Raw genomic sequence first — 11,742 nt, forward strand, 5'->3', positions numbered from 1 at the left:
AAAATAAATGTAAATGATAAATTTTTCAAATTAAAAGTACTTGTCTATCTCATTTTTATCTTATTATTTCTAGCTGCTTGAGAAAGAGCTGCTTAATGAGAATCTAATAAAACTTGTTGTGAAAACTATTTGTGACCCCAAAAGTGTAGGCTTTAATATAGCTGATGTACAAATTATGGAAAATCTACCAAATATTTGCGTGAGACTAGTAAAAGCTTTGATGAAATCTCCCTATAATGAATATTTAGAGAACAGTATCAAAGAAATAATAACAATGAAAAGGTAAGACACTTTAGAGTCTATTCTAATATTAATATTTAAAAATACAAATAATTTTTAGTGTGACATTTAATGTGTCTGATATACATTTATTATTTATTTATTTCTATTTGTTAGCATTGAAGAGCTTTGCACTGTTGATTTGTACAACCCAGAAGCCCGGCTGGATCACGTTAGATATGTATCCATTCTTTCTGCCTGCAGACAGCTTCACAAGGCTGGTTTATTGTACTGTATTTTGCAGTCTAAGGTAAAAATATATGTTGCTGTTTATATTGTCATCAGTATACTTGCAAAGTAAAAGAGAATAAATAGGACTTCACATGTCTATCATGCCAATGTAACATGTTTGTTAGTCGCTGAACATTAGGCATTCATCACTTACCGACTATTGTGTTCCTTCATTAGTATGGGGAAACATTTATAGTTTTGCTCACTGTTAGATACATTCGCTCAGTGCTAAGTATCTGAATCCACACTGTGGGTTTTACTGAATATTTTTGTTCATGTTGAAGTGTTTGTAACTGTTATAATATGTATTGCTCTTTTAGGGGCATCTAAATGATGCAGTTCTCATTCTTAATGGTTTGGGGATGTCATGGATTGGAGGAAAGCCATTGTTTTTCATCAGTTATTCAGTTTAAGAAGAATCTCTAGTTTTTTTAATAATGATAAAGACTGTAAGGACTTTTTGTAACTTTAGATGGCCTTTCTTTAATTGCTTAATTATAAATATGCTTTTAGTCAAATGTTTTATTGTTTTTCTCTCCCCAAAGGGTGCAGATCTACATTTTGAAATTGGTTCTAAGCTCATGTTGGTAGTGTACAAAGGTATTGCACCAGGAGATGAAAGAAGGTCCCTTCCTTCATTAGACATCAGCAGTAAACAATTAGCTGAGGGACTTCTGCATCTGGCTTTTGCTTTTGGTGTTCGGGTAAGGATTTGGCCTTATTGGTGCTATCTGTCTCTTTTCTTCTCTGTCTCTTCCTTGGAGTTTACAAGTATTTAAGAAACCTTCCATTTGCTGATCGCTGTCACTTGTATAGGCCACCACCCAAGTTAGTGGTTCTGGATAGAGTGAATTCTTTTGATTGACATAGAGAGGCAGAACTGCATACAGAAGACCCTTAGAATTTCCATTCTGCAGTTCTGCATCTGAACGTCAAGTAGTCAGGAGACCTTTTCTTCTTTGCCTTCCTATTTCCAAGCTTAGTTCATTGAGGAAAGAAAGATAGCATGACAACAGCAGCAAACAAGAGAGGAATTAATTTGCTGGTAGATCTTCAAGAAATCGTGACTGTTGCCAAAAGCAGCTTGCTTTGTTAGACAGTTGCAACCTACTATGTTGTCATCAGTATCCTGTTCCACTTGGAAGAACTGGGTAACCTCCCCATTCTGTGAACCTAAATATCCCCAAAAAATGAAAACAGCACAATCGATGAAAGACATTTGTAGATGTGCCATCTGGGTGCCTGCTTTCATTTCTACCATTGTAAGATTAGTGCTTAGGTATCATTAGAAATCATTATTTCAAGAAGAACAAAGCAATTGCTGTGGGTTACTATTCCTCATCTCACCAAAGGATATTTGCCTCTGTTCAAATAGAAAAGATTTATGGTTCTCATTGGAAATCTTGTATTATTTTGTATTTGTATTTTTTGACTAAGAAGGTACATGGGAAAAGTTGAATGACAGGAAATGCTCTTTTGTATTTGTTTCCCTTAGTGCACAGAGCTGGTGAGCCTCTTGTTGAACACATTGATGTTATCTGTACCATTGTCTGGGACAGCCCAAGAAAGTCTCATCAACTTTTCTCATGGGGAATATTTCTACAGTCTCTTCTTAGAAATCATTAACCAAGAGTTGTTGAAAAATCTGGAAATTGCTGTACTTGAGCTTATGAAATCAGCTTTAGATAGCCCCAAAATGGTACTGGACTTTTCCTTTAAAATGTTTAAAATTTTAAAATGTTCCTTTAAAATATGCTAGCATATTTATTTTTTAGATTGTATTTCCCAAAAAATTCACATTGAAACTGTATTTTAGTTATCCTTCTGTTTTATCACTGATTCCTTGCTGATTTTATTTCTGTTGAATTATTTGTTTTTCATTCGTTACTATTTTTAATCATAACTTTTTTTAGCTTTTTGTTACTTTTACCTTGAACACCACATCTATTTTTAGATAAATAGATCAGATCTACTACTAGATCTTCTTGTTACTACTCTACAAGTAAGGGATGTTTTTAAACAGGCTAGAACAGGGGTAGGCAACCTTGGCTCTTTCATGACTCGTGGACTTCAACTCCCAGAATTCCTGAGCCAGCCATGCTGGCTCAGGAATTCTGGGAGTTGAAGTCCACGAGTCATGAAAGAGCCAAGGTTGCCTACCCCTGGGCTAGAACATTCTGACTTTATATTCTTAGTTTCTTAGAAGTATACTTTCTAGCATTTAAGAAAATCATCTCAAAAATGTACTTATTAATTGCTTATCTTGCACATTTTGTGTCTTTGTTCCACAGTATAAAAGTTGAATTACATAAAGTGCTGTCAATATTGCATATTTTCAATATCCTACATTTCAGGTTAGTACAGTTTTGAATGGCATGTTGGATCAAAGCTTTAAAGACCGCGCTACCTGCAAACAACAAGGAGTACAACTAGTAGCTGCTATTTTAAAAAATTGGGGACATCTTGATCACTGGTGGTCTAAAGAATCTTCTCCTGAGAGCAAAATGTGTGTTTTGACCCTATTGGCTAAAGTTCTGCAGGTAAATCTATCTGTCTGTCTGTCTGTCCGTCCGTCCGTCCGTCCATCCATCCATCCATCCATCCATCCATCCATCCATCCATCCTCTGGGTCATTTTCCTAGAGATATAATATCAAAATTGAATTTGGAATAATAATTATTGCTATAGCTATTCATTAATGTAGCTTTGTTTCTTCCTTTTCCATGTTTGGTTTCATGTTGTAATTGGTTGTAACATCATTTCAAGACAGTGTTACAAGATAAAAGCAGCATCCCACAACCATACTAGGAACTGCACATCACATTAATTTTACATTTGCTATGCTTGCAATCTTGATAAAGGGGTCTCTCATCCTAACAAAACGCCTAACAATAGGTCTGGGTTGAGAACACATGAAAACTGAGATTACTTGTGTTGTCTAGGTAAGACTTTAGTTACATCAGGATACCTTGAGAGAATCCTGGATGCTTAAAAAAGGTAAAAATGTTCAGTGTGGTCAGAAGTATTAGTCATATATTTATTTAAATGTATTTATTCCTGTGTGCGTATAAATTGCTATATTATAGCTGTAGCATGTTGATCTTCAGTCCACCTTTCCAAGTATCTCAATATATATGGGATATGGCTCAATATTTATTGCACTTTTATAAATATTGCAGCATCACTCCCCATATTAACTATACTTATACGATAGATGTTTTACAGTTGAAATTGCCAACTTTTCCTGCACTATGAACAAAAATGACTCAAATCTTCTGTCAGATTGGTAATGTGGTTTATAGTTATCCAACCTCATTTTATAATGGAGAGCGTTTGTTACTTGTCTGCATATATTTAAAATTGGGACTAATATGAAATTAAATAATAAATTTGTTATTATAATTGTTCAAAAGAATGCTTTGATTTTAATAGGTATTATGATGCTGTTTTTTGCATTTGTTAATTTAATTAACGTGAGCGCTCTTAAGAGCTCTGCATGACACAAAAATATACAAATATATTGTATACAGAAATATAAAACAGGTAATATAAACTTTCCTTAATACAGATTTACTTTCAGCACATACACACACACACACACACACACACACACACACACACACACACAAACGTATACAAAAAAACATGGAAAATTTCAATAATTTTGTTTTAGGAAATGCTGTGGCTTACTATCAGATTACTATTCTGTAGGTATATTTTAAAAGATAAGTTCCTTTATGTTTTCAAGATCGACTCTTCGATGTCATTTACTCATCATGAGGCATTTTCCCATGTTTTTAATACATACACATGTCTACTTACCGATCAGAAGTTGGGTCTAAATCTCAAGGTAAGTGCCTTATAGTAATAATGCCTGCTTATTACTATAAGTAAATAATGTGTTGCATACAGTGGCCATTTAGCTTTATTCAAATGTGTGATTAGCTAGAAACATTGAGCTGCAGTGAGAATTATTATTACTGTTATTTAATGCTGCCTGACTCAATGACTTTGGGTAAGTCTGAGGATGCTTCATAGAAATTATGCCAGTATCATCATTTAAGGGTAAATATCGATATGTTTACTGTGGATATCTGTATTGAGGACTATTTTTGAGTACATGAAACCTAACCCCATGTAATCTATTGCTGGTAGATAAACTGAAGAGAATATGTTGTCAGCAGGGAAGAAAATGAGAAAAATCTCTGACTATTAGGTAGAATTAACAGAGTTAAAGATTTCTACAAAAATATCTGCAAGACCATAAGAGTGGTTTCAGCTGTCCTCTGTAATCTACATTTCTCAGCATTTAATTAAAAAGTAAGAACAGCAGTTTTGGAAGAAACAACATACTCTACAATTACTAAAGCTAAGGTTGCCAAGGCAATTTCAGGTTATGATTTGTTTGTGTGGGTAATGATCAAACGTACAAGACAACTAGGCTTCACAAACTATCATTTGTTACATCTGAGCAAAGATTATGGGGTAGCCTGCTGCTTTTATACCTTGTTTTCCCTACTAAATCTTAAATGTTTATAGCTTACATTGGTCCAAATGCTATTCAGAATTTGTAATTAATCAAAGAATTAAAATTTAAAACATTTTCAGATTTTAGTGTAAAAATTGCTTAACCCTAATCTTAGCAGAATTTGCCACTCTTTATCTTGTTGTGTGTTATTTTTTTCTACCAAAGTTTCCCAAAAGACAAAACAATTTTAGATTTAACATGAAACGTTGTAAATTGTTTATATTTCAGAGTCAAGCAATTATTATTCTGCCATTCTTCACTAATCTTGTGGGAGAAAGACTTGATAGCCTTAAAAATGCACTAGATCAACTTGTAGCGTTTAATTTCCCTTTGAAGTCAGATGAATTTCCTAAGGGATCTTTAAAGTACAATAACTATGTGGACTGCATAAAAAAAGTAAGTGAACAAAAACTAGAACAATTTATTACATAATTTATGTGTTTCTAGCATATTACTAACTCTAAGCCAAATTAAAATAAAGCAAACAAATCTGTGAACTATAGGAATGAACACAATATGTAATATTATTATACAGAGAAATTATTTTAATGTATACCTTAATTACCTAAATTTCATGTGTAATTGTTAAATATTTTTATATTTTTAGAAATTATAATTGTTAGTTAACATAATTAACATAACCTTAAAATTCTAAATTCCTTAATTTTTTAAGGATTTCATGTTTGTATTTGTTTGTATTTTAATTTTAAAGGCTGTTAGCACCCAAAGTGAGGTGGCCATCCAAATCAATCAATGTTTTACTAAACATACCAGAAACAAAAATAATTTTATATATAAGTCTTAAGAATACATTTTAATATATGGAAACAGTCCTGTCTATTTTTTTCTCTTTTAATCATGTATATTGTAGGCACACTACCTTTATGTAAATGAAGTTATGAATGTGCTTATGTGTGTGTGATTGTATGTAAGCACATTGTATGTTTATTGGACTAAAATATTTTTTTCTTTTTTTTAAAGAGCTGTTACTGCCTCATAACTGGTTTCAGAGAAAGTTTGGAACACAAAACTTTGCAATCTTACTAGCTTCCTCTATCATATTCTCTAACTGCACAATTATTCTTTTATATTTTAGTTTTTAGATGCCTTAGAACTATCCCAGAATTCTACATTATTGGCGCTGATGACAGAAATTCTTTGTAGAGACCATAAGCATATAATGGAGGAATTATTTGAGATTAACTTCAAAAGAATTTCCAAAAGGTAGTCAGTAAAACATAATCCTTAATCACATTATATTAACAGCATGATTAAAAAACAAGAGTTCAGTAATACATTAAAGGCTTAAAATGTGAACAATGACAGCTGATATGCCATGCGTACGCATTGAAATTCAGACATATATTTTGTATGTGTTTGTATGTAATTCATTTTGCTTTCGTATCGAAGATACTCTTACTGAAGAAGGCACAGCACATATGATTTCTTATAGCAGTAATGTGGGTGGTGGTTATGACATTTTGTTGGAGATTGTCTCAGATACATAGAAAGATAGATTGGTTTGTAGCATTAGTTAAGTTACTTTTGTCAAAAATTTATGTGTCTACTTATTTCATGATAACTTAACCAAGCCACTGCTTTAGAAAGAATTCACTAAAAGATTGTGGATAACATATAATTTATAAGTAGGAAAGTAGCTGAAGATTCTACTTAAATTTATTGTGATGTTTAGGGGCAGCTGTGAAAGGCAAGTGCTGTTGTTGGATACCGTGCATCAGATGTTCCAGAGCGAAACCCTTCTCTCAAATATAACCCGTCAAGCCTATGTAGATCGATGTCTTCTCATTCTGTTGCTTCACTGCAGCTTAGGTGCATTGAAAGAATTTCTGAGTAAGATTATCACAGAGGCCATGGATACCCTGAAGTCCAGGTTTACGAAGGTAAAGATGAATGATTACTAAATCATTATATTATTTTTTTTAAAAAAATAAAATACATATTCATGCATGAAGCTCCTTTGACATTTTGTTCCATTAATATATTTTTCCAGTCGAATGAAACTGCTTTTGAAACACAGCTAATCAAGAAAATAAGCTATTACAAGATTCTAGAAGTTATGTACTCCCGTCTATCCAAAGAAGATGTATATTCCAAAGATTCCAGAATTAACCAAGCTTTTCAGCATTCCATCCACGTAGAGGGGAATGAACTTACAAAAACACTTATAAAGTGAGAATTGTTCATTTATGCTTTAAAATAATGTTGCCAATAATTAATTTGATTATCATAGTCATTAAAAAATATTTTGAGATTATTGCCTTAAAAGTGTCATGGTAGCTACATGGACAAGCAGTCTTACACTATTAATAATGATAAACACTTAATAAACTTTTCCTACTTATTTAGATGAAAATTCACATTTCTTTCTTGATCTTAAAGGTTTATCCTGAAAATCTTAAATAAAATTATGTTGCTTTCCTTCATAAGTTTATTTAGGTTAGCAATTCAATAAAAGAATATTTTACTCTTGGTCTGAATCCTTTTCAGGCACACAAGATGAAGATTTCAAAAAAGGCCATCAAAATATGGCTTTTTCAAAAGACTCTAGGATGAGTTACAAACTGCTGCCCTCTGCAGTTTGGAGATTAATGAATGTACACTTTTATTTTTCCGTTGGCCTTGTCCTTTACTTTGTATTATTTATGTTTTACACTTTGTATCTTTTAGCCTTATTTATATAAATAGAACACACCGTAGACAGAGGTTGATTATGATTGGAATGGCATATAAACCAAATAGATATCAACTAAAGCTAGACTACAACTTCAGTTTGGTATTTGCTGGAATGTATTCATCCAGCAAATTAGATCTCAACTAATAGCCCTGATGTTGTTCAGATGTATTAGGAGTTGCAGTGCATACATACACAGGGTAGCAGATTTGGGAAGAGTACACACAATTTTCTTTAAAATGTCTTGGAATCTTTTTTTTCTACTTCCTTCCAAGGTCCTGTTATGATGCCTTTACAGAAAACATGTCGGGCGAAACACAAATGTTGGAAAAGAGGAGACAGTTTCATTGTGCTGCATATAATTGTGCCATTGCAGTTATCAGCTGTGTCTTCAATGAAAGTAAATTCTATCAAGGTTTTCTGTTCACTGAAAAACCAGACAAAGTACGTAATAGTAAACAGAAATTAGTTCCAAGATGGAATTTTGATGTAGAAAGGTGGTCAACAGCCTATACAATGGTTATGTTGAGAAATAGATTTTTTTAGACCCTGCCTATGCATTTTGTTAATATTAATTTGTGTTAATTTTTTATATTTTATGTAGTTTGAGTATATTGCTTTTTTGCAGTTTTTAAATTGCTGTAAGTCATGCAGAGTTATGCAGTTGAATTGAAAACTATATAAATAGAATGAGTGAACAAATAAATAAATGGACAAGATGAGTGGATACAATGTTAAAATATTTTCATAATAAAAATCACCTTCATCTTCCAAAATTGGTTGACTTATGCTCTTGTCAATAGGTAGAATAATACAAAATCTAGCATATGCTACCTGAAATACCATTGATCATGATATCTTTCTGGGCTGGTTTGGGAGATTTGGAAATGGGAAAGATGGTATTACAGTGGCTTTCCTCCTTTCTCTAATATTGGTTCCAGACATTTTTGATAGTGAGCTTGTCCCCAACTCTTACTCTGTGGGGGACCCCATGGTTCAGTTCTCTCCACTCCTGTTTAATATATAAATGAGGCTTCTTGGTTATGTCATCCCTTATATGAGGTTATATATCAGTGTTCTGATGTTGTACATATCAGCCCTCGCTTGTCCAAATAATGCCATCAAGCTTCTTTGTAGAAAGACTGTGAGGAAACTGGATGAGAAGGAAATGAATCAGACTCAGTCCTATAAAGTATAAGCGGCCTTGGATTTTGAGGCTTCCTGAATCCAGAATTTTCCCATCATTTGTCCTGGATGAAGTCTTATTGCTCCAGACAGACTGAAGGTCTTCCTAAATTCATCCTGCTGTTATCCATAGCTCACAGGGTGTTCCCACAAATTGTGCATGAACTGCTCATTCCTTAATCTGGAGGCTTTACTGATGGTCATACATGCCTTGTTCATCTTTCATTTGGATTACCATGATGCATTCTCTATTGAGATGCCCTTAGCGAACACTCAGAAGCTATAAATAATCCTGAGTACAACAGTGTGGGTAATTATGGGTACACCTTGGTATGCCTGTGTAACACAATTACTGCTTTTCTCCAGTTACCTCTACCTGTCATGTGGGAACTAGGAGATGTTCCATCTCTAGTACAACAACTGCTATGGAACACCATTCCCTGGAAAATCAAACTCGTGCTAACTCTTGGTTTCCCCTAGCCATTGAATCAAGAGGTCTTATGAGCTAGTCTTGAGTGATTGTCTTTGGTGTTTGAACTGCCTTTGACACAATATGCTGTGTTATATTGTATTCTTATATTTATTTTTGTATGTAATAATTGCTTTTTAAAAATTGTATATGCCTGCCTAGGTTGCATATTGAGTAGTAATGATGTATTATAAATAAATAAAAGAAATGTTTGTAATAAAAGTAAATGCATGGTGACCAGATTACAATTTGTTTTTGTTCTACAGAATCTGCTTATTTTTGAAAACTTGTTAGATTTACAGCGGCATTATTCATTTCCCATAGAGATTGAGGTAAGAAATCTTATTTCCTAGATTTTCCAAAATGGTAATTGGTTTTATCTAGCATGATACTAGATTGTGATATAGATAATATAAGAATTTAATGTTCCCAGATAAAGTTATTGAGAAAACATTTTCCAATTATAAAAGTTCTACAGTAAGCTTAAGGAGTCTAAACTGAAGACAAATATCAAAGTATACCTCCTTGAATTAGTATTCTTATATAACTCTATAGTGCTATGAATGAAGTGTTTCCTTTGGCAAATGTTAGACTAGTTTTTTGTTTTTGTTTTTTGCTGGCTGCTGTTTTACTGAACCACTTGATATGGAATATGATGAATTCCAAGTTCAATTTTGGCATGGTGGAGTCTAAACCTTGTCTTATCTTAAACCCATGGTCCCCACTTTCCAGTTCTGTGGACCAGCGGGGTGGAGGGTGGGGGGAGAGGGGATGGTTTTGTGTGTGTGCCTACCATTTGCACAGATGGAGTTTCATGTACATTCTCGCCTGCCGCTTGCATGGCCTGTTTCTTAATAGGCCGCAGCCCAGTACCGGGGCGTGGACTGGAAATTGGGGACCTCTGCCTTAAACAACATGAATATGTAGGCAAGTTCTTACAATAGTGATGCACAGATTTAGCCCCTATGATGATTATGTAGTGCCCCAAAAACGTACAAAGGGGTCATTTTTAATGTGACAAAAATTAAATAAAAAGTGGAGGGTAATCTCTCTGTTAGGTAAATGAAACCAAATTTTATCTAACCAGGTTCTCTACTTTTTAGAGCATGACTATTTGGCATGTCTCTTTATTTCTCTAGAAATAAAGTGGATAGTGCAATCATACATGTTAATGTTTAAGTTGCCACAGAATTCCTTGTTGTACTTTTTCTTGGTTTATTTATAAATTCTGTAAATATATTAAATTTGTAATTAAGCGGCAGTCACATTCATACCTGAAAGCTTTTTATATTTTCTAGGTTCCTCTGGAAAAGAAAAAACGGTACATAATTATTAGGAAAGAAGCCAGGCAAGCAATGAGTGGGGATTCAGGTATTTGCTATGACTACAAAAAGATGAATTGATGATGGTTAAGTTATTCTATGTTGAGCATGAATAGATATATATATATATATATACTAATATAATTATACTTTGAAAGCAGAAGTAAACAAAACTAATCTGGAGAGCCAGTGTAGTACAGTGGTTAAGGTGCTGGATTGGGCATGGAGAGACCCATATTCTAGTCCAGTGGTGGCGAACCTATGACATGGGTGCCAGAGGCGGCACTCGGAGCCCTCTCTGTGGGCACACGTGCCATTGCCCCAGCCTTGCCTCCCCCCACGACCCCCTCCTTTCCAGCAGCCCCCCTGAAGGAGAGTCGTCCCCGAGCGTGGTCCACATGGAGCAGCGCAGCCAAGGACATGGCAGCCAGGCAGCGTAAGACAAGACTCTGCCCTCATACCCCATCATGCAGTTGATGCTGCAGGGCGCGGGCAGAGGGTGTGGCCCCCATAGCGCTGCTGGGCTGCCTGGGCGATCTGCGGCGGGCCCTGGAGGTGGTGATTGGTCCTGTGGGCAGGCAGGATGGGTGGGGGGCAGAGCAGGGGCGGGGCAGGGAGGTGGAGCAGGGGCGGGGCCCGTTTTTGGGCACTCGGTCTCTAAAAGGTTCGCCATCACTGTTCTAGTTCTTGGTTTGAAGGCCAGACACTCCCTCTCAACCCTATTTGGCATCAGGTCTGCAAGAACCAGCTGAAAACCAGCTTCCTCATTACATTATGCTGTGATCGCTTTGGTGTTTCACTGTGGTGAGTACAGTGAAAAATAAGTGGACTCTGCAACTAAGCAGGACAAATCTGCCGCAGATTACCTCCCATCGGCCGGTACGCTCCCACAGAGTGGGCCTCCTCAGGGTGCCGTCAGCCAGACAGTGCCGGCTGGCGACCTCCAGGGGGAGGGCCTTCTCGGTGGGAGCCCCCACCCTCTGGAACGAACTACCCCCAGAGATCCGGGTGATCCCGGATCTCCCCTCCTTCCGCT

At 35.4% G+C, this 11,742-nt stretch overlaps 1 protein-coding gene across 1 annotated transcript in view; it reads left to right on the forward strand.

Annotated features, from left to right (window-relative positions):
* Window positions 1-70: 70 nt before the first annotated feature.
* The window catches only part of PRKDC (protein kinase, DNA-activated, catalytic subunit), a gene marked incomplete at its 5' end in the record, with an annotated part of 56,883 nt that continues 45,211 nt past the window's right edge, over window positions 71-11,742 (forward strand). The window contains 13 exon segments of the mRNA XM_015815619.1: window positions 71-282; window positions 397-529; window positions 1,056-1,214; window positions 2,006-2,209; window positions 2,865-3,050; window positions 4,259-4,360; window positions 5,267-5,434; window positions 6,135-6,262; window positions 6,732-6,939; window positions 7,050-7,228; window positions 8,006-8,174; window positions 9,651-9,716; window positions 10,683-10,755. Coding sequence (XP_015671105.1) covers window positions 71-282; window positions 397-529; window positions 1,056-1,214; window positions 2,006-2,209; window positions 2,865-3,050; window positions 4,259-4,360; window positions 5,267-5,434; window positions 6,135-6,262; window positions 6,732-6,939; window positions 7,050-7,228; window positions 8,006-8,174; window positions 9,651-9,716; window positions 10,683-10,755 — 1,987 coding nt within the window.

This window comes from Protobothrops mucrosquamatus, unplaced genomic scaffold (genome assembly GCF_001527695.2).
Source record: "Protobothrops mucrosquamatus isolate PMUCROS unplaced genomic scaffold, P.Mucros_1.0 scaffold356, whole genome shotgun sequence".
NCBI lineage: Eukaryota > Metazoa > Chordata > Lepidosauria > Squamata > Viperidae > Protobothrops > Protobothrops mucrosquamatus.